We start from the raw sequence: 22946 nt of genomic DNA on the forward strand, positions 1-22946 counted from the left end.
TAAAAAAAAAGTAAGAATTTGGCATTTGATAAAAAAAAGATAAGTAAGAATTTGACATATATGTAACAAATATGATAATCATATTCGTTAATTATATTTTTATTTTTATTTTACTTTTTCAATACAACAAAAAATATTTTAATTCGAGAGTAGTCATTCTTTAGATTCCATAATCTAAATATTATTCTTGTACCAAAAGAAAATCTAAATATTTTTTTTTGTTTAACCACTTATATGTTAATTAATTATTTATTTGATTTATAGTTAAATTAGAGATATAATGAAACAGGGCAGTTGGGCCCGGACCTCTTGCTGTTAAGCCTATTCTCATTCGGTCCAATGTTTTCATACTCTACCGCGGATTGTAAAGTGAGACGAGGAATACAAACCTCCTCCCAAAAAAAATTGAATTAAAATATTAGAAAAATAGAGAGGGTGTGTGAATAGCACTACCCAAAATAAAAAGAAATACAAACCTCCTCCATCTCTCAGAAGACTCTGCAAGTCTCCTCCTCCACTTCCTCGCTCAAAGTTAGGTTCTCCACGTCGATTTCCTCCGAAACCTCCACTGGATCTACAAAACCAAACAAACACTGTTAAACCCTTATTCCTAATTTCAACAAACTATGAGAAATCAAATTAGGGTTAAGGAAGTTCACCGGTGGCGGCAGCCTTGGGCAACGACGACAAAGAGGCCATTGAATGGAGGTTGGTTTTGTGGAAGAGGGCTTTCAGACAGTAGAGGTAGTACACTGAGAAGTGAGAACGTCGTCAAAGCCGGTCCTCTTTTTAGTGCCCAGCCCATAAAGGAAAATGCTTAAAGATCCCAACAATTTATACAAATAACTTATACTTGCCACATCATCATCCTAAACTTCATAATTTTAAGCATGTCTTCCTATCAAATTCCTTTTGAATCTAAAATAAAAATCAATAATTAAAATAAAAAAATTATTTTGATATATTGTTTATTAGAAAACTGATACTATCAATGAATTAAGAGATATAGCTTTGAACTTACGTTCGTATAATTTCTCCAAAAAATTTCACATCAACTCGGTGATCGAACTTGGATTTTCTCTTCATCTTAGTGCACAATTTCGGATAAGTTTGTTCTCTTTGCCTTCCCAGTCCATCACATCACCTATTTTTCTGAAAAGTTACATATAAATATCATTGGCTTAGATCTGGTAGAATTGTTAGTTCACTTGCATCGCCAAGAATTTTCCCTACTTTAGAGAGCTAAATTAATATTACACTCTTTTGGGTGGTGTTGGTGTGTTTTAAATGGATAATGATTGTCTATTGCTATCGGTATAAAGAGATTCAAATTATAAACCACCTTTACTAAGAATTTTACACTAACAGTGAACGAGGTAGAGAGTATCACTATTAAAAATGATGACAAGGAGACGATTCAAGATATATTCCTATTGCTCGAGGATTCACATCTAACTACGTCCAACCCTATGATTGATATAGCAATATGACAGATCGAGATGCAACGAATATAAAAACTATAATCGTTAACTATATTTTTATTTTTAGTTGAACAATTATTAATTGCAAATGGATGATTTCCCAATCAAGTAAGAAATTTTCAGATATGCAATGAGAACCATATTAATTAATTATATTTATTTAGTTGAGTAATCATCCTTTACACTCTATAACCTAAATATTATTTATTTTTTGTTGATTTAAATAAGAGATATAATGAAACAGAGCAGTTGGGCCTGTTCTCATTCGGTTTAGGCATGGACTGAGCCCAATGTTTTCAGACTATAAAATGACTTGTAAAGTGAGACGCATATATAAGATAGAGCGTAGAAGCTCCCAAATTGTTGTCTTGGAAAGCAATTTAAGAATCCGATCAAAAGAGCGTAGAAGAAGAAGAAGAAGAGGAACACTATGGAAGCCGAAGCTCAAGAATCGAGCCCCCAAAACGACGCCGTCATCACCTCCTTCTGCGAGATCACCTCCGCCTCCAAACAAGAAGCCCTCTTCTTCCTCGAATCCCACAATTACGACCTCGACGCCGCCGTTTCCACTTTCTTGGACAACGAAAACGCCGCCGCTGACGACGAAGCCGCCGTCACCGTCACCAACCCGGTCCAGCCCTCCCACTCGCTCTCGCCGTCTCCGTCACACTCGCCCGAGTACTCGCCCTCCCAGTCGCCCACGCGCTCTCGCTCCCCGTCGCCGGCTCCGTCTCGCCCGGCCTACCAGCTCCGGTCGAAACGCGCCGCCTCCGGGACCAGCAGCAAGGAGGACAACAAGCCGCCGGCTGCGCGTACACGTGGCGGCATTCGCACGCTTTCCGATCTGAATCGGCGTCCGGTGAAGGATGGGTCTGACAGTGACTCCGATGAGCCCAACGAGTACTACACCGGTGGCGAGAAAAGGTATATTCTTATTTGGCTCGCAAATATTTGGAGTAAAATTATTGGCTTTTTCTTTAGTAAGGATAATTTTCTGGTTTAGTAATGTGAATATAGAATCCAATGGTTTGTGTTAGTAATTTGCCATATTAACTCACTTACTGCATTAAGCTGCAAATTTGTTTTCTTAGCAATTGATAGGTTACTGAGAAAAGTGAAGGGTTTGCAGGAGAAACCATCTAAACTCGGCTGAATATGTTTTCGAGTTTGGTTTAGACAAACTCTTCTATCCCATGGAAATCCAATGCTACATTATTTGTTGGTATATGTGTTTAATAAGCAATCATGCACTTCTTGCAAAAATTGTTTTGATCGGAAAGCAGGTTATTCCAATCATTATGTCCCAATTGTAGGTAGCCTTAACAAGAATCAACTTTTTGGAATTGAGGAGTCTATTATTAGTGGTGTACTCATCCTTAAACGTATTCCAATCATTGTCAAGTTTATTAGACATTCTTGCTTTTGTCAACCTGAAATTTCTCTGAGTTTTTATTTTATCCAGATATAGACCCTGTAGCATGTTTAATAATTTGCAATTGTTAATGTTGTTTGGTTGTTCCAGTGGTATGCTTGTCCAAGACCCCACCAGAGGCGGAGGTGACGTGGATTCAATTTTCACTCAAGCCAGACAGTTTGCACAAGGACCTCTGGAACCTTCGTCAAGCTCAAAAAGTTTTACTGGAACAGCTAGAACACTTACAGGAGAGACCGTTCCAACTGCTGCACCTCAGCCACCTGAGTCCATCAATCACACCATTACATTCTGGAGGAATGGCTTTTCCATAGATGATGGTCCGCTGCGGAGGCTGGATGATCCTGCAAATGCAGCCTTCTTGGAAGTAAGTTTTCATGAAATTATCCAGTCGTTTCAATTATTTTCAGAGCTCTATACCTTTTTTTATTTTTTTTAGCATACCAGCTTTTGTTTTAAGTGAAGTTTACTGCTTGGGATCCAGATCTTCTGTTTAGTCAACTAGCTCCTTGCTGTTTTACTTTTAGTCATCCCATTGTCCAAATGTCATTGGATTCTGAAAAGTTATATAAGATGCTAGATTGAAAATGTCCAAGTTTTAAAACAACATTACGTGGTTTTGATACAAAGAGACCTGAAAGACTAAAGGAAGATGGTAACCTATTGTTCTGGAATCCTTAAATTTATATTTTCTGCTAGAGATTGACGGTCAAGCAACGTATGGCTCTGCAGAGGAGAGTGTTCTATTTAAAGATGATTGGCCCAGATTTGATCGAAACTCTTAGGAATGACTGGATCTACTTCAACATGTTTTGCCTTCAATATTTTGATAAATGGTTTGGGACATAGAGTAGTTAAAGAAAAATAAGAGGAGAGAGATGTATGTACAAGTTGGTTTATTAGTTTTCATATGCGATTGCTTACATGCCATAATTAGTTGTTCTTTTGCCTTTTATTGCACTTGTTTGTGGTACTTTATTTTTCTCTGTTTTCTGGTTTTATCTCTCTTCTGATAGAGATGATGTCTTATTTTAAATACAGAGCATCAAGAAGTCTGAGTGCCCAAAAGAGCTTGAACCAGCTAGTAGGAGGACTACTGTTCATGTCAGTCTTATGAAGCGGGAGGAAGACTACCCTGTATGTGCTAGTTCTTTTCTATTCTCTCGTAGTATGTTTGTTGTTGATCTTCATCCTATTCATTGTTTCTGATGTCTAGTTGCGAACCTATTTGCAGGAACCATTGAAGCAGCGGGGTCAGGTTGCTTTTCAGGGTGTTGGAAGAACATTAGGTGGCAGCAGCTCGGAGTCAGCTGCCTCTGAGTCAACTGCTGCTGCCAGTCCTCCTCTTACAACTGCTCCATTGCCATCAATGGGCTTAACTGTTGATCAGTCATTGCCGTCGACCTCTATTCAGCTAAGGTTGGCAGATGGTACCCGGATGGTGTCTCGCTTCAACAACCACCATACAATCAGAGAAATCCATGCTTTTATCGATGCATCAAGACCTGGTGGGGTAAGAAATTACCGATTGCAGACAATGGGTTTTCCTCCAAAACAGCTCACTGATCTGGACCAGACAATTGAGCAGGCCGGTGTCGCCAATTCTGTTATCATCCAAAAACTCTAGGAAGGTTGCAGACGCTTTTGAGTCTCAGAGCCAGATTTAAGTACATCTATCCTAGTTATGATGAATTCTTATTAGACCCAAGGAAGTTGAAATTATCCATGGAGGCGTTCATCAAACGGTTTATGTTTTTCTTATGCAAGATATTATGTGTTTCTAAAGCATAGGAAGCTAGTATGTTAAGTACATTGTTGTTGAATGAAGAACCTCTTTCAGGCAAAATGGCTTTCCCTCGTTCTTTTCTCTTTTCTCTTTTCTCTTTTCTCTTTTCTCTTTTCTCTTTTCTCTTTTCTCTTTTCTCGGTCTAGTTTTACCCCTTCTAGTCTTCTACACAACTTCAAATGAATTTGTTTTTCAGGTTTAGCTGCATATATCTGCCAACAGAAAGAAGTGAATACAATCATCATTCATCATGTATGCTATATTTCAGGGTGGAAATCTGCCAAGCATATATAGTTTAGGATCTATATGCCACTCTATCTGAGTGGCCTGATCTTGCTTTTCAAATGCCATAATGATGCACTGAAGCATAGCTTCACGTACTGTCATTAGGCGAAACTTGTTCATGATCTAGTGAAAACACAAATGTCAATCTGCAGTAAAGTTTTCCCTTTTTATTTATTTAGGTAGTAGGCTATAACAGGTGTTTGCTCTCACATGTGTTGCCAACGAATTGTCGGTCGGTATTTGCACTTCCACATGTGTTGCCGACAAATTGTCCGTCGGTGTTTGCATTTTTCAAAAATTTTGCTGACAAATCGTTGGCGTTGCAAGGTTTTTGCACTTTCACAAATATATCCAGACAAATTGTTTGTCTCTAAAAGTGGCAGTGAATAGTAACTTGACTGGTCGAATTCTCGACTTCTCGACTTTTCCTTTTCTTGACTACGGGTGCACTTGCTCTAAAAGTGTTTTTTTGCCCTTTAAAAAGAAAAAGGTGTTTGCTTTTACCGATAAAAAAGGTGTTTGCACTTTCACAAGTTTTCTAACAAATGCTCCCACTAAAAGGTATTTAAACTGTCACAAAATTTCCAACCAACTGGTATGTGGATTCCTTGTTTTGTGTACCTAGATTAACCTCGATCGCCAAATTGTCACTAATTTTCACCCAGCTTGAATCAACTTTTTTATTCCCTTCATAACTATTTTCGATAACAATAAGAGCAATATATTTCTTCCTTTCTTTCCCTTGTGCTGATTGCTGACATATCATCAGATTCCAAAATTTGTCTATGTTGAAAGGGAAAGAAAACACGGATAAACAAATCATGTGTATCAATATCACGTTTCCTGATCCTTCAAAAACTCTATTTGCTACCAGTCAAGTACCATATTGAATTATTAATAAGTGTCTGATATATATACTAAGCTAATAACCATACCTTATTGCTTGATTTAGTTTTTAATGGTTAGTTATATGCATGACACACTAAATTTGATACATGTATAAAGCTAGAGTGATTTTTGTTAATGGCGTACTAGGGTCTCGTTTGGTTCGCGGAAAGGAAAATAATTCATTTGTATTTCCCATCGGAAGGGAAATGAAATTTCCAAAAAACTTTCATTTTCGATGTTTAGTAATATAAGAAAAGTAATCCGAAAAGTTGTTAAAAAGTTTGTAATTAATGTAATAAAATAATGTATTGTGAGTAATAAATGCAATGAAATAATGAGGGAAAGTGATTTATTGAAATATTAGAGTATGGAATGAACCATTTGCCCCCCCTCCATTTTCCTTTGCTTCAGGAAACTGTTGCATCCCAAATGCAAGAAATGAACAACTTTCATTTTCCGCGAATCCAACAAGACCTTAATGTATGTATATATGAACTTCTAGTTCATGTAACAATGCACGATGTGGTTTGCATAAGGTCGTTCATATTATTAGTTAAAACAGAGCTTGCAATTTACTGATGATTGATTGTAGTGAGCTCGATGAGCCAGTAACCAATACTTTTGCATAATAATAAGAAAATTAAACTAAATGAAATGAAATAAAGAGTTCATGCACGTACGTGACATAAAAATCATTTTGAAGGCATCCCATATCTTGTAACTTTTCATTACTATGATAATGAAATTTGAGGTTATGAACAAAGTAGATGTAAAATATTAGAAGTAAGTTATACTTGAAGGGTGTTGAGTTAGTTAATCTTTCATTATCGAAACTCGAAAGAATAATATTGGATATAAGATTCAAACGTTTATGAGATAAATCTGCAAACTTTAAGGTTGTGTTTGTAGTCTTGTACAAGTGATGCAGTGATGTATGTATTTAAGTCTATTGTTTCGTAAGGATTTTACAACATTTGCATATAAAGTTCAAGAAATAAACAGTATGAAAAAACTGAGGTCGATTCTGAATGTTAGGTTGAAATTTGTATTTCTCTATATATATGTGGCTCCAAAGAAGCGAAAGCATGAAACTTGCAACGAAAAAAGAAGTCAGGGCCGGCCCTGAGGGCTGCTGCCTGAGGCAGCCGCCTCAGGCCACCACTTTCCGACGGGCCTCCGCAAAGTTTTTTTTTTTTTTTTTTTTTCAATTTTACATATATTCGTTTGTGATTATATAATTTATTTTCGCGTTCCTATTACAATGCGGCCACGCTAGCGCAGTGGTAACATAGATGTGCTGTTGTTTACAGCATCAAGGTTCGAAACACAGTGGCCGATTTTTTGTCTTTTTTTTTTCTTTTTCTTAATTAGTTTAATTGCACTTTTTTGTCTTTTTTTTGTTGGTCTTAGTTTCTTTGCAATTAAACTTTTTTGTTCCTTCTTTTTCCAGCTTCTATGGAAAGAATATTTTGAACTTGAATATTAATGTACTTGCCCTTTTTTCATCGGTTTCTTTTGTAGTTAAATATATTCTGTTTTGAAATTGAAAAATTATTTTGGAATTGAACACTTTTTTTTTTCCTTGCATTACCATTAATGTAGGGGTTTAATTTATATATATATAAAAATTTGTTCGATTATATGATTTTTTTATGTGAGGCCACATTTAAATTATTTGCCTCAGGCCATCAAAATGTCAGGACCGGCCCTGAAAGAAGTAATTAATAATTCTAACTTGCAGTGGGAATGAAACCAAAATACGAGCAGAGAAGAGAGGGAGAAGTAGACTGGAGTCAAGGAAAGACAGAAGGGATGTAGGGACGTTCCGACAGCTTTTCTCTTTTCCCTTCCCCACGGCTACAGCTCCCAAAACCCACTTTTTCTAATCCTGAATTATTACGAACTAGACCTAAACCTAGCTCAGTCCATGCTTTGATTCATGCTGATCTGCAATTCTGCAACATAGATAGATCAGTATCAACCAGTATCAACCATCATTTTATTTATATCTTGAGAAGTATACGAATTCTGAGTATAAAAATAAGGAACCCTAATTCACATTTTCCATAGATCCAGTTCTGTCCACTCCACAACCAATGAGTAACAACTAACAACACATTGTGGTTTGCACTTGTTTATATGAGTACATACAGATGTCTTGGAGACTGATTCTGTTTGTTGGTCAATTTTTATGTGGTAGTGAACTAATTTTATCCCTACTAAGTATAAAACTTCAAGTTAGAACTCAAATAAAAACATGATTATGTCCATCAATCAAAACAAATCTTTGAAAATGAAGACGTAATTAATAAAATTATATAACTTTTTAAGAAACTAGTAAACGAAGGGAGATATTGTATTTAAATTCTAAAAACCATTAGTATACTTTAGCACATTTATCGATTGATGCATTAGTAGGTTATTAAATTGGTGTATTATTTATCGACATGTTAATTCATTCTATATTAATGTATTAATACGTTTCTTTTAACATCAGATTACATTTCTGCTGAATTAGAGAGATGGTTATATACATGGGGAAGAGAGAGAGGGCAATGGACACTGGACAAATAGGACAATCCAATCAAATGACCAGAGTATATTAAACAGGGTTTAATGGATGGAAGAAAGGAATGAGACAGACTAGCATCAAGCTCAATCAGTAAAATGACGGTTGACGTTTGATCATTTCCCATCAATCCACCACCAGCAGGCCAACTGGCCAAGAAAAAAAAGAGAGGGAGAGACAGAGAGTATAGTAGTAGTGGTACATACAGATGCTTGTGTCACAGTACTGTCATCAAACAACATCATTAACCTCTCCCCCTTAAACCCTAATAATTAGACTCAAGACCTGCAATTCAGATACAGTTAGACGTCACTCACTGCAGTTCCAGTAATCGAGATGAAGAAATACAAAGAGCTAGCTAGCTTTGCTTTTTGTATCGGGAAGGAAACATTTTAAGCTTCGATCAGTAGGAGTTGCACAACTACACGTTAACTCCGCGTGCACACCTCGTTCACTGTGCATCTCTCTCTCTCTCTCATCTCGGGCTACTGTTTATGCACAGAAGCAAGATGAAAAAAAAAAAAAAAAATCTTCATGTTTCTGACTGACCGCGACTGTTCACTGCTACACCCCCTTGGTCTTTCTAGCTAGCTGTAAAATGTACACTCTCAAGCTTAAAAACCGGGAGGCATTCCCCTCTTGTAGTAGAGCTCATAATTATTTACCAGCATTGAACAGATGGAGAGTGAGAGATGGTTTAGGGTTTCTAATGTGAGAGAGATAGAGAAGATGGAGGGTGGGAGTAATAATTGTAATAGTAAGTATTACAGTCATGGTGTGATGGGATCTGGGTCTTCTTCTGGGATGTTGATGCCTCCTCCTCTTGTGAATTCTTATGCTACTGCTGCAGATCAAACTAGTAGTTCTAGTAACCAGCAGCACTATGTTTCTCTGCCTTTTACCAACATCAACCCCAACCAAAATGATAGTCAGGAATATGAGATGAGTATGAAAGCTAAGATCATGGGTCATCCTCTCTTCCCTCGCCTCTTGGCCTCTTATGTTAATTGTCAAAAGGTATATATAGCTTCTAGCTTCTCTGATCTAGCTGCATGCCCTTGTTATGTCTCTCAATTTATTTGCTATTAATCATGAGGGTTTTTATTTTTATTTTTTCAAGGTTGGGGCACCTGCTGAAGTGGTGGCTAGGTTAGAGCATGCGGCTGCGGCCTCAATATCTTATGCGGCTGCAATTTCTGAAGCATGTGAAGAATCAGAACCAGACCCAGAGCTGGATCAGTTCATGGAGGCCTATTGTGAGATGCTTGCTAAGTACCATGAAGAGCTCACAAAGCCCTTCCATGAAGCCATGCTTGGCCTCTCTAAAATCAACTCCCAGCTCAAAGCTCTATCCGTTTCACCATCATATTCTGGTGACGATCCTTGTTTCTTTTCTAATTTATCTAATACTGCAATGAGATCGATCTAGAGGTCCTTCGAATTCCTTATTCCATGCATGTGTAACTTTTAATGGAATAAGAAAAGGGCTAGCTTTCTAGCTTATTAATCAGGCAAAAAGCTTTTTGCTTAGTGGGTAGACTATATGCATGTGTAAGCTTAATTTAGTTCTATCTCTTTTCTTTGTCTGGTCTAGAATGGGGTATCTACTTAGTTACTTGGTTATTTAATTATTTATGTCGTTCCATTTTCTAGTCTGTTGTGTTCAAGCCTTGAACAGTTTTCGAAGGCATTAAGATAATGAACAAGTGCATTTCTTTGAAAGTAATTGGAATGTAACACAAAATTTTAGTTTGGTAGGGTGGAGCAAACTTTGCTTGCACAATTGCTGTGTTAGCATCCCAACTATAAAACTATTAATATTTCTCACTTGCAAGTTGTTGGTGCATAGAACTAGCTTGATATTACCCTTGGATATACTCGGTTAATGCTTATGGCTGTAGACATTTCTTAAATAATCATGTCTAATCATAATAAGGCTGTCCTCAAGTGTACCTGAAGAATCTTGATATATTTCTCATTAGCCTTTCATATGCATATGGAGATAGATGAGAAAGGCCATGTTTTCAAGTGAAAACGAGAGTCTTGGAGTCTTGGTTTGAAAATTTATCAAGAATTGACTTGACTGAGGAATTCCCTCTTCAAGCTAGGCATTGCTAAAAGTTGAAAGCATGAGGTTGAGTTAGATATAGATTTTACAGTATGGGGATATATGTAACTATATATACACGTGTGTGTGTGTGTGTGTTTCAATTAATTTTCAGATAATCAATTTATGTAGTTGGTTTCTCACTTGTGGTAATGGAAGTTGGATTTCTCTTAGTTTCCAATGGAGTGACTGCTGTTTTAATACTTTATAGTACTATCATTCCCTAATATTAAGTTTTATATATCCATGAGATGGATCTGTTCATTCAAAAGTTACGTGTATGTGAGCTAGGGCACTTATCATTCAGTTCCCATTGATCAGCATATTTGCTAGTTTAATATATTGTTGATGGAGATGACTTAGCATTCCAATTCAGCTAGCTAGGTGATTGTATAATAATTTTTAAGCATAGCTACATGTATTAGTCACCATATGCCTTTGACATGACACTTAGTTCTCACTCTTTTACTGTTACTCAAATCCTAATCATTTATGCATAATTAAACTCTGCTATGGTTGGTTATAAGAAACAAAGTTGATTAGTCAAGTGACTCTAGGCACCTAGGCAAAAATTTGCCCACCAAGTTGAAGCTATATATACTTTTTGCATGTTTTTCTACCCAATCATTTGTTCATTGATGGATATGACTGAAGCATATGGTATTAAGTACTTATCATGTGCATCTTATATATGATTTTTCTACTGATTTGTGGCACGGTCAGCTAGTACTGGTGATCTTGTTAGACAAAGTGGATCTTCAGAAGAGGCTGATGTGAATGAGAGGGGCATAGATCCAAGAGCCGAAGATTGGGATATTAAAGCTAAGCTTCTGCAAAAATATGGTGGATGTCTTGGCGGTCTCAGCCAGGAGTTGAAGCAGAAGAAAAAAAACGGAAAGTTGCCCAAGGAAGCTCGGGTTCAATTGCAAGAATGGTGGAGCAGAAATTACACATGGCCCTATCCATCGGTATGCATCAGTTCCACTCTATATGCATGTTCTTGAACACAATTCAGATTATCTATCTTTACTCTCGCACACGCATAACTCGTGATAGTTAATCTTCATCTGTAGCAGTATCTATGATTGGTTATACATTAGAATAATACTAGTTTGTGCTGGTGATAGTCTTGAATCTATTATTATACATGGTAATCTTCTTTTTCTGATAGTTTTCCGGTATGAATGATACTATATATGTACATTGGTATATGCAGGAGCCTCAAAAGTTAGGACTAGCAGCATCTACAGGTCTGACTGTGAAGCAGATAAACAACTGGTTCATAAACCAAAGGAAACGCCATTGGAAGCCGTCTTCAGAGGGTATGCAACTTGCTATGGTGGATCATCCCCAATTCTACTATATGGACCATCTCATCTGCAATCCTTTACCTATGGATTGCACATCTACTCCTTTGGTTTGATTGATCATATGTATGGAACATACCCTAGCTGGTTGATTATCGTAGGGCTAATGTACTTGAACTAGCAATGATGTTTACATATAACTAATTTCCATTTTGAGGCACAGTGAACTTATCAATGTATGGTAAATATGGATTGCACGTCTACTCCTTTGGTTTGATTGATAATATGTATGGAAAATATCCTAGCTTAGCTGATTGATAATCGTTGGGCTCATGTTACTTGGACTTGCAATGATGTTTACATCTAACTAATCACCATTTTGAGGCCACAATTAACTTACCATTGTAAACCGGCTACTTCCTTTAGATTTCCAGATAGAGAACTTCGGTATCTCTGGAGCCCAACCTACACCCCGCTTTATCGTTTAACAAATATTATTTCCTTCTAACTCTTCCCATGAAATCGGCATGAAATTCATTGATTACAAACATAGAGCCTAAGACTGGATTCTAAACTCTGCATGGCTTTCATTTTTTCCTTTTCTCTCATATTATCTCCTTGAACAACTTTACCAGCATCATTTGCAGCACCAACTTCAACAGCACTACTCCAAGGAACATCTTGCATTTTCAGCACCGGGGTTTGAACCATATCACATTATCACCGGCATCGACATCGACATCAGCAGGCGGCTGATACACTGGGATCTCTACAAATCTACAATGTCGGCCAAGTTATGGATTGGATCGCCTCTTCTGGATCCAAGGCTGGGATGTCCACGGATCCGAACCAGCCTTAAGCTTTAATAAGGCAATGTGACGGCATCTCTAACTCGCTGCCCTCAGGGCAAGTTCACCCGTTGGGTCACCAGGGCACCAGGGCAGGAAACTATTCATTGCCACTGGATCTTTGCTTCCACCCGTTGGGTCAGGGTCACCAGTCAGTTACTGTTCATCGAATATTTTATTAATTTTTTTTTGGAAAATGAGAAATGTATGATGTAAATAAATAGTATTGATAAACAATTTGAAAATGCAATCAAAGAAAATTTTATTGGTAGACAAATTATATGTCCACCGACACTTTTTTTTTTTTTTTTTTTTAACTCCACCGACACTTTTATCTCATTTAGCTTTTCATTTGTAAGGGTATTATTCAAATAAATTTTCATATTGGACAATCGTATTGCCTCGTACACTCATATTGGAATCAAAAAGTTTTGAGGAAGAAATATGATTTTTTTGGTGTGAGAAGTAAAATAGGAGGTAAGGTATTTAATTTTATAGAGTTACAAAAATTTTATAGAAAATTTTATAGAGTTATAAAAATCAATGGTTTAATTTTTTTTTGTTACCTATGTAATCTAACGGTATTTAATTTTTTTTTTTTTTAACCACTGCAATCTCCAGCCGTCAGATCCATTTCATAATCATAAGCAACGGTCCAGATCTGTGGACCGTTGCATTCAAACTGAAAAGTAGCCCAACGGCTACACGCCACGTCGCACCCCCACTGCACCCCCACGCCACTAGACGACAAAATCGTCCGCCCAACGCGCCTGCTGTCCTGTCGCCGCTAGAAGACAAGCGGTTGGGCTTCACGTCTGCGGCTGCGCGCGTCTCCCCCCTTCTCTTCTTCTTGGGCCAGCCTGGCAGCCTGGGTCACGGGCTCAGTCACCATGGTGACCGAGATGGTGCCCTGGGCCTCCCCCTGTAGTTTTGCCCCAGCTCCGGTGGAAGGATGAACAGTCCGAAATCCTCCCCCCCCCAGCCTCCTTTTGACGTGGTGCCCGGGCAAGAACAAGCCCGGTGAACTTGCTCTCAGTAACCACCGGCAATTCCCGAATGGTATGGTATTGAGGTGCTTCAACTCCAACTACATGCATGAAGGCATGGCATGTAGGATTTCCCTCGAGTCGTTGTGACTTGTGAGCCATTCTACAATTACAGTAAGAGACAAACTCTCAACAGAATAACTCTGCCATCAATCATCATTTGATCAAAAAGGAATAGCACATCGCAAAACCAAATTTGATTTTTTCGACAAGTGATCGTGTGCAACTTCTTAGTCCAAATCCCCTATGAAATGGATCAAATTAATCCAAAAGAAAATATTGATTCGAATCCAAGATCGTATATCAATAAAATACTTTTCTCGCAATATATATCCAACGTTTTCTAAACAGAACAAAGCTAAAGAATCCAAAATAATATACTCAATCATGTGGCTTTCGTTCCAAGAATCGTAGATGAACAAGTCGATTTGATCAAGGACGGTCATGAAGAAACTAATCGTATGATTCATATCAAAGTATACGATAGCTCATCTGGAAAAGCATAACAATACACTTTTTTTTTTCTTTTTTTTTTTGAATGAAGGGCTGGTGCGGCTGCCCTCAAGCTTTGATTAATGAAATTGTAGAATACATTGGGGGGGGGGGGGGACATTGAGCCTAAACCCCTAATTAGATGTTTTTTTCTGAAATAATATCAGCAATCTTTATAGGAGACTTGTATTATAACAAGCACCAACTAGCAAAGAGTGCATAATTAACTATTCTATTTGCTTTAACATAGCAGTGACATAGCGGAAAGATAACTTGATATGTAACCCGATACATATTAGCTAAAGACGATTTCTATTGGGACCTCCAAATTTGCTCATTTGACCTCTATACCTTTTGAATTAATGAATTACAAATATGTCCTCTTGTAAAATGACAATTATAGACAATGAATTATAATCAACTAGACTTCATTCAATGTTTGGTTGGAGGATGAGCTTTGGGTGGGAGACGGTGTTTTTTTTTTTTTTTTTTTTGTGTTCCGATCCGGGTTTTTTTTTTATTTATATCAATTTCTGTAACCTTTCATTTTTATTTTTGAATAACCTTTTCATTTTTTATAAGTGTTAGAAACATAGGAATCATGTCTAACCGTTTGATTTATGACTGCTTGATCAATTTCTGTGTTATGACCATTTGATTCATGATTTAAAGTTCTAGAAATTTATTTTGGGCATTTTTTAGGTTTGCATGCAAAAAAGAACAAAAAAAAGGAATGGAGGTGTAGTTAGTGAATTAGAAGTATAATGAGTATTTTATTTTTTTGTATGTGAATAATATAACTAAGGTTATTTGAGGAATTCAAAGGGAGGTTTAGTGAGCAAATATTTGTATTTAAAAGCACAGTATGAGAGGTCAAATGAGCAAATGTGGAGGTCTCAATAGAAACTCTCTTAGCTAAAAAGTTATTTTGATTAGCCACTTTAAAAATATGTCTGTATCAATGCTCTCTATTTTAACTAGTTTTTAATTTATATTATTTTTTAAATGAAGATTAAATAGTTTAAATATATTTATAAATTATATAAAATAACTCAAAATGAATGTTTTAAATTATAGAGAGCCTCATCTCGCTCTCTATATTTAGGAGCGGGGAGCGAGATAGCTAAAAGTTATAATAGAGAGCCACTTAGGAGTCTAGTGCAGCTGCTAAAATATATAAAAAGCTAAACATGCTCTCCAAAATAGCTAAAAAGCCAAAATAGAGAGTCTGCTAAAGATGCTATAGAGAGCATGTTTAGTTTTTTTTTATCAATTTTAGCAACTGTACCATACTGCTAAGTGGCTTTCTATTTTAACTATTAGCTATCTCGCTCCTAAATATAGAGAGCGAGACGAGACTCTTTATTATTTTTGTTAATTTAAATAATTTTTTCAAGTCATTCTATGAATTAATTTAAATTACTTTTTCTTCATTCAATAAATAATATAAATTCAAATCTAACTAAAATAGAAAAAACTTATACAGACTTTATTTCTAAAGTGGCTAACCAAAATTATTTTTTAGCTACTCTGACAAAAATTTAACTAAAAAATGGCTAGCATTGCTAAAAAATACTCTTATATGTCTATAATTTATTAAAAAATTTGCATTCAAATCCCTCTAATATTCGATAATAATTCAATTACTCAATAACGGACCATGTTCTATGAACCAAACAATGTTTTATATGAGTAGTTCTTGCAATGACAATCTAGTAATCAATGAACCACCCTATTCCAACTAACAAATTTTGAGTTGGAATATATATAGTCTAAGGACCTCCTTAGATTTTAAAATTAAGGATTTCCTTGAATAGATTCACTTTTTGATCACATATCCATATCTTAACCGTTTAGTTTTTAGATATATCATATGATTAGATCATTTCTGTAAATTTTTAGCCAAATTGATAATCAATAAGGCATTCAAAACTGCGATTTACAATTATAAACACGAACGGTTCAGGATGGACAAACTCGGTTTGTTCATTGATTTAATCTAGTTCAATACCTTAACGATCATCAATATGACTGAAAATTTGCAGAAAATGATCTATATATTAATACCTAAAAACTGGACGGTCGAGATGGAAAAATACGATCGAAAAGTGAGTCTCACAATGGATCTCTTAAAATGGCAAAAAAAATGAATCCCTTAGTAAAAGGGCCCCACACACACACACACATATATATATATATAGAGAGAGAGAGAGAGAGAGAGAGAGAGTCAATTATGGTTATGTAGACTTCAGTCCAAAATTTGAGAACCAAAAAATATGATAGAATTTAAGTGCCGAAGGACATGGCATTTTTCATGTCCATGTTTGCAAATTATACAGTGCCACAACGACATTCAGCATAATTATTTCCTATTACTACATACCATGTTAGATGTCACAGCCTTCGTAAAATGATTTGGACTCTGTAAATAAATAATGGAAAGTTATGAGTTTAACCGATACATCATGAACATATATGCTGTATAAGGTTATTGATTAGCTCCATAATTCAGTTAATGATTTTTTAGGTTGACAAAACAATATGAGTTGAGGTTTGGTTCTCTATTCACATGATCAACATTGTCGAAAGAGTTTTGGTTTTAGTAAAGTTAAATAACAATTTAATATTTTATTTTTGTTAAGAATTTGGTAAAAGCTTGCAGTTTGAGTGAATTTATATCTCAATTCTCTTCACTCTAGAAAATGAGCAAAGATAAACTATATATTTCTGTTCGGTAACAATTTTTTGTTGGTCAGCAGTTTGGAAATCGTCATTCAAAATTACAATGCATCTTTGCTATGAGTTTTTCACGGAAAGTACCATGAGTAAGCCTTAGAAACAAGTGAAATTATTAGGTTTTAAGGAGGCTATTGAGCTCCATGTGATGATTGAGACATATGTTTCACAAGTTTCTGTATTGCGATTTATAATTTCGTTGACATTATTGAATTGTCTCATGTTCACGAGATCATTCAGGATGCACTTGTTAATAATTGAAATCGTACTAAACTTTTAATAAAGTTACATTCTTTTCTAAAAACATCAAGGTTCTAAAAAACACTAGACGCTAGTCGGACGGTGACTCGGGGACTAGCCCCTAAGGGCCTAGGCGGTTTTTATTTTTTAAATTATTTTATGACCTATCAATCAATAATAATTAAGCCAATAAGGCTTAAGGTTAAATTTTCAAAAACCCTGCAATTGCCCTTGGTTAATTAAAACTCTAGGACTATAAACTTTATTAGATAATGGATAAAACAGTAAATTAAAAATATGAAATAGAAAAAGAGGGCAAGAGAAAAAGAGAAAAAGAGAAAAAAAAACAAAAAGAGAGAGAGAGAGAGAGAGAGAAGAAACTGTAAATCTCAACATGGGAAGACTTTTACTAGACGTGTGAGCAATGGATCACCAACTGCTATTTACCACAAGTCCAAAAACTGTATTTTACTCTTTATTTTTATTGTAGTTTGAGGAAGAAAGAAATTATCTAAAACAATTTTTTTTTAAAAAAAAAAGAACGTAAAAAAAGGCAATTGACACACGCGTAAGCGTGTGTTAAGAGGCTAGTAATAATATAAATAAAAATATTTAAGGGATAATGACCACTTACACAATTTTAGGATAAAAATTGCCCACTTACCCAAACACTCTAAGAGATTGTCTATTTATCCAAACACTCTAAGAGATCATTTCCCTAATACCCAATAAATTATTTTTTTATTTCATTTTATTTATTTTTGGGATATTTTTGCCCTCTCTTTCTTTGTCACTTAGAGAGAGAAGTCAACGGAGACCTTGTTGGACTCCGGTGACCGAACTTTGGCAACCGTCGAATGGTCACCGGAATCCAGCAACCAGTCGCCGGACTGGTGACCGGATTCCGGCGTCTGAATTTATTGCCCCCTAATAATACCCAGTAACCATATTATTGCCCCCCAATAACAAGTTCATTGGGGATCAATAATTAGTGAAAAATGAAGATGTTTTTAATTTTGAATGTTTTAGTAGGTTTATCCAAATAAATAATCATATTATTGCCCCCTCCAATAAACATATTATTGCCTCCTAATAATCATATTATTTCCCCAATAATCATATTATTACCCTCCAATAATCATATTATTGCCCTCAATAATCATATCATTGCCGCCCCAAATAAATACATAAACATGTTTCTTGTATTCATATGGAATAAACTAACTCTACAATAACGTAACATGTTAAAGGAAACGTACACTAAATCACTAATCATTAATATGGACCCGTTTTATTATGCAGACAATGTGGACCTCTCCCCACAGGCCATGGGCACCCCTAATTTGAAGGGCATCAATTCTATTCCCACATACGCCTGCCACGTGTGAGTCACATGTAGCCCTCATTATCCATTTCCGAGTCGACAATATTATCCAACGACTGCGAGTGTAACAGTTTTCTGGAAAATTTCAAAACCAATATCTTTATCTTAATTCACGAGCCACGAGATAGAATGGGGGATGAGAGAGAAAGAGCAGATCGGGGGGGAGAGAGAGAGATCGGAGGTTTTCTTCTCGTGGTACTCGCAATCGGAAATGCAATCGAGGTCAAGCATCTCGCTGCGGAGCTTGTCGGGGATGGCATTGAGGAGACGAGCTCGTCGGCGAGGTCCTGGGTTAGGATGGTCTGGGCGATGGCCATGCCGACGTTGCCGGCATCGATGACGGAGATCTTGGTCTGGCCGTTGGAGGAGGAGGGAGGGGCGGCGTCGTGGATGGGCTTGAAGAAGGCCTGGGTTAGGTCGAGGCCTCCGGGGCCTAGGGAAGAAGCTGAAGTGCTTTTGCCAAGAGAGTCTGAGACTAGTTGAGAGAAAGAGAGAGAGAAATCGGTGAAGGGGAGGAGAGAGAGAGAATAGATCGAAGAAGGGAGAGGGGGGGGGAGGGGAGTCTGACAGAGGGAGAGAGAGGAAGAGGAGTGAGTGTAATTTATTAATTAAAATGAGGGCAATACTGTCAATAGATGTTAGATTGGGTAAATGGGAGTAAAAAACTCTTAGTGGAGTAAGTAGACATTTTTTAGTCTAAAAATGTGTAAATGGTCATTATCCCAATATTTAAAGTCTAAAAAATAATTATAAATATAAAAATAGTCAAAATATAGAATAAATTAAGGTTTAGGGCCGCCTAGCACCGCCCAAGCGGCACCGCCTAGCCTCCCTAGGCGGACGCTTAGTAGCCTAGCGCCTAAGGGCAATGCCTAAGCCAAAATCCAATCGGTTCCTTACCGCTAGGCGGCCGCCTAGGCCGTTTTTTAGAACATTGAAAAACATAACTTGTTCTTGTAATAAGAACGTGTTTCACTCTAATTTATATGTAGCTAATAGTGTGTGACGTCGTTTAATTTATTTCACGATTATGACCATATGTGCATTGATTAACCGTCTATCGTTCGTGAGCAAAGATGCACTTGTTAACGATTGTAATCTCACCAAACCCATAATAAAGTTAAGGACTTTACTTCGCTAACCAGCCCTGGTTAGCAAGTGCTGACTTCAGCCACAAATTGATCGACACGTGTCCATTCCAAAAAAAAAAAAAAAAACAGATCAAAACTTCCACAAACAGATCAACACAGTTCCATTTAACGTCAAAAATATCCCAACCCAGAAATCCCTTTTCCTTTCCGATTGTAAACCCTTCTGCATTCTTCAATAAAATTTCTTCAATACCCATAGGAAGGAATTCGAAGCAAGCTATGAGGATCAGCAACAAAAAGTGATCCTGATTTATAGTTTGTCCATCCAATTTCAATTTGAAATCAGAATAGTATGATAGTTGGTAAGTATTGAGATTTGATCTAATTTTTATTTAATCTCTGATTTACGTGGTCTAATCCAAAGAGTTCAATAATCAATTCTGGGTAATTAGATTTCGATTCTATTCTTGTTTAGTGGTCCAATCATACTAAATCCCCAATCATGGGTTTGTCCTCTTTTTGGTATGTGTTCAAAGTTTTGAATAAACCGTCGAGTATGTAGAGCTTCTTGCAACTCTTTCAATGACAAAAGCTGGTTACTTGCTTATAATTTGTTATTCTGTTGCAGGTTAATGGATAATGCAAACTGTACAAGCTTGGGCAATCAGCCAACAAGTAATACCAAAGACTTACAAGGTAAAGAGCAGTGTGATCATTCTCATTGTGAACCTACTGATGATTTGCATGTAGTGAATGAAAATAATGAAGAGGCAATTGAAGAGGTCATTCTTGGAAAAGAGTTTATGGATGTTGAGAGTGCATCTAAGTTTTATAACAATTATGGTGGCAAACATGGATTCAATGTGAGGATAAGAAACAGTAGGAAAAACATTGAGAATTTTGTGACATGGGTACGTTATTGTTGTTCAAAAGAAGGTTTCAGGATAAAGGACAAGCGTCGTACAAATGCATCTTATTCTCAACCAGTTACAAGATGTGGTTGTCAAGCTCATCTGACCATCCAACTGCAGAAGAATGGAAATTTCAAGGTTGTCTCATTTGAGAAAAATCATAATCATCCTTTGATTAGTACTCCAATGAAGCATTTGCTTAAAGTCAATAGAAATATATCTGAGGCACAAAAAGCACATGCAGATGATGCTGAATGTTCTGGTTTCTCCATAAAAGCAACTGTGGAGCTGATGAGTAGAGAAGTAGGAGGGCCAGAGTATCTTGGATTTTCACACAAGGATTACATGAATTACATACATAGAAAGCGAATGTCTAAAATGGAAAAGGGAGATGCAGGTGCTATATTACAGTACTTTCAGAAGATGCAATCTGAGAATTCGTCATATTTTTATTCAATCCAACTTGATGAGGATGATATGATCACCAATATATTTTGGGCTGATGCTCGATCGGTAAGTGATTATAGTCTTTTTGGAGATGTGCTTTGTTTTGATACAACGTACAGAACAAACGAATATGGTCGACCATTTGCACCGTTTGTTGGGGTTAATCATCATAAGCAAACAACACTATTTGGTGCAGCTTTGTTATATGATGAAACAACAGAGTCTTTTAGGTGGTTATTTGAGACATTCCTCTCTACTATGTCTGGTAAGCAACCATTTACCATTCTCACTGATCAGTCTGCTGCCATGGCTAAAGCAATAAAAGATGTTTTTCCCCAAGCTACTCATCGCTTATGTGTTTGGCATCTTTATCAAAATGCTGCTAAGAATCTAAGTCATGTCTTTCATGGATCTTCAGAATTTGTTGAAGATTTTAGCAATTGTATGTATGACTATGAGTTTGAGCATGAGTGGCTATTAGCATGGAATGATATGCTTGAGAAATATAGCCTCAAGGAAAACAAGTGGCTGAATAATTTATTTGAATTGCGAGAAAAATGGGCGTTGGTGTATGGGAGACATACTTTCACCGCGGATATGAAAAGCACACAACGTAGTGAATGCATGAATAATGTGCTTAAGAAATATTTGAGGCCGGAGCATAATCTTTTGCGGTTTTTTGAACATTATGAAAGAGTTTTAGCTGATCGAAGATATGAAGAGTTGATTGCTGAATACAAGATGCTACAAACAACTCCTGTCTTAGCAGTAAGTGCACATATGCTGCAACATGCAGCAGAGGTCTATACTCCAAAGGTTTTCTTGCTGTTTCAAAAAGAATTTGTGAGAATTCATAATTATAGTACTTACAAGGTTGGCAAGTCTGGGTCGACATCAGAGTATATAGTATCATATAGTTCTGAACATAATGAGCACTTGGTCAGATATGAAGATTCAACACAAAATGTTGATTGTAGTTGTAAAAAGTTTACTTTTGTTGGGATTCTGTGTGTTCATGCACTAAAAGTGCTTGACAAGAAGAATGTGAAGACGATTCCACCGCAATACATTTTAAAGCGATGGACAAGAGAAGCAAAAATTATGAGTATTACTAGTTATCATGGAAATGAGGTTCACGGCAATCCTAAGGAATCGATCGGCAAACGGTATGGCTACTTGTGCCGCACTTCTCGTGATATTTTAATTGTTGCAGCAGATGATGAAGAGTTAACAAGATATGCACATGAATGTTTGGTTGAGATGCTCAAAGGCTTAGATCTAATAAAGAAAAATCGCAATGAGAAAGAGGGGAGAAGTTCTGGTCATAGTTCACAAGATAAAACTACTTTTGAAAGTGAAGAGGTTGAGGGAATAGTTCAATCTAATGCTTGTGAAACAACAATTGTGCGTGGAGTTAAAAGAAAAGCTACAATTGGTCGTCCACGTATCAGATTCAAAGACTCGGCTGAAAAAAAAGAGAGTAAAGTACCGAAGAAAAGCACAAAAGCTCCCACAAGAAGAAAAATACCCATGCAGGTACAGTTCTAATCCTTCTAAATTGAATGAGTGAGTTTACTTTATAACTTTGGTGAATTACATCTGTTTTCAATACATTTATAGGAATTTGAAAGCATAGGTGCTGGTTCAGAAACACAACCGAATAGTGAACATGATGTTCAATTTGCTGATGATTTGACTCAAGTAAGTGATTATCTTGATTGAGGAGTTTAAGTAACTTATTTGATCTGGTGATGTTATGAGTATTACTATACTGATAATAAGCATGCCTGTTCAGGGTGATATGACCCAGGGGGATTTGGATGGAACCTCAAGTTGACAAGGGGCATGTTTTGATGAAGGTTAGTGGAAGTATCTCATGTCCTGTTTTGATAAAGA

At 36.6% G+C, this 22946-nt stretch overlaps 3 protein-coding genes and 1 long non-coding RNA gene across 4 annotated transcripts; all 4 read left to right on the plus strand.

The window, feature by feature from the left end:
- The first annotated feature begins 1821 nt into the window (after positions 1-1821).
- LOC133725986 (plant UBX domain-containing protein 4) lies at positions 1822-4780 on the plus strand. Its single transcript, XM_062153419.1, has 4 exons — positions 1822-2405; positions 3004-3280; positions 3955-4050; positions 4148-4780. Exons 1-4 carry the CDS (start codon positions 1912-1914, stop codon positions 4538-4540), a joined length of 1260 nt encoding a protein of 419 aa, XP_062009403.1. The 5' UTR covers positions 1822-1911; the 3' UTR covers positions 4541-4780.
- A 4161-nt stretch (positions 4781-8941) lies between these two features.
- LOC133744181 (homeobox protein SHOOT MERISTEMLESS-like) lies at positions 8942-12145 on the plus strand. The gene is made up of 4 exons (XM_062172326.1): positions 8942-9458; positions 9562-9814; positions 11272-11516; positions 11765-12145. The coding sequence occupies exons 1-4, from the start codon at positions 9120-9122 to the stop codon at positions 11969-11971; spliced, it is 1044 nt and encodes a 347-aa protein (XP_062028310.1). The 5' UTR covers positions 8942-9119; the 3' UTR covers positions 11972-12145.
- Positions 12146-20194: 8049 nt separating this feature from the next.
- Positions 20195-22425, plus strand: LOC133732517 (protein FAR1-RELATED SEQUENCE 5-like). The gene is made up of 3 exons (XM_062160087.1): positions 20195-20214; positions 20321-22299; positions 22406-22425. Exons 1-3 carry the CDS (start codon positions 20195-20197, stop codon positions 22423-22425), a joined length of 2019 nt encoding a protein of 672 aa, XP_062016071.1.
- A 43-nt stretch (positions 22426-22468) lies between these two features.
- Positions 22469-22902, plus strand: LOC133726035 (uncharacterized). Its single transcript, XR_009854620.1, has 3 exons — positions 22469-22586; positions 22671-22751; positions 22846-22902. It is a non-coding gene; the product is annotated as an uncharacterized LOC133726035 (long non-coding RNA).
- Positions 22903-22946: the final 44 nt, after the last annotated feature.

This window comes from Rosa rugosa, chromosome 1, assembly GCF_958449725.1.
Source record: "Rosa rugosa chromosome 1, drRosRugo1.1, whole genome shotgun sequence".
Taxonomy (NCBI): Eukaryota; Viridiplantae; Streptophyta; class Magnoliopsida; order Rosales; family Rosaceae; genus Rosa; species Rosa rugosa.

What these genes read in the sequence shown, in the direction of transcription:
- LOC133732517 (XM_062160087.1), top strand. Translation starts at nt 20,195, where the DNA reads ATGGGTTTGTCCTCTTTTTG. An exon ending in ATGGGTTTGTCCTCTTTTTG is followed by an intron (nt 20,215 to 20,320) that starts GTATGTGTTCAA and finishes ATTCTGTTGCAG; the next exon opens with GTTAATGGATAATGCAAACT. An exon ending in AACAAGATATGCACATGAAT is followed by an intron (nt 22,300 to 22,405) that starts GTTTGGTTGAGA and finishes TACTTTTGAAAG; the next exon opens with TGAAGAGGTTGAGGGAATAG.
- LOC133744181 (XM_062172326.1), top strand. Translation starts at nt 9,120, where the DNA reads ATGGAGAGTGAGAGATGGTTTAGGGTTTCTAATGTGAGAGAGATAGAG. An exon ending in CTTATGTTAATTGTCAAAAG is followed by an intron (nt 9,459 to 9,561) that starts GTATATATAGCT and finishes TATTTTTTCAAG; the next exon opens with GTTGGGGCACCTGCTGAAGT. An exon ending in CGTTTCACCATCATATTCTG is followed by an intron (nt 9,815 to 11,271) that starts GTGACGATCCTT and finishes TGGCACGGTCAG; the next exon opens with CTAGTACTGGTGATCTTGTT.
- LOC133725986 (XM_062153419.1), top strand. Translation starts at nt 1,912, where the DNA reads ATGGAAGCCGAAGCTCAAGAATCGAGCCCCCAAAACGACGCCGTCATC. An exon ending in TACACCGGTGGCGAGAAAAG is followed by an intron (nt 2,406 to 3,003) that starts GTATATTCTTAT and finishes TGGTTGTTCCAG; the next exon opens with TGGTATGCTTGTCCAAGACC. An exon ending in CAAATGCAGCCTTCTTGGAA is followed by an intron (nt 3,281 to 3,954) that starts GTAAGTTTTCAT and finishes TTTTAAATACAG; the next exon opens with AGCATCAAGAAGTCTGAGTG.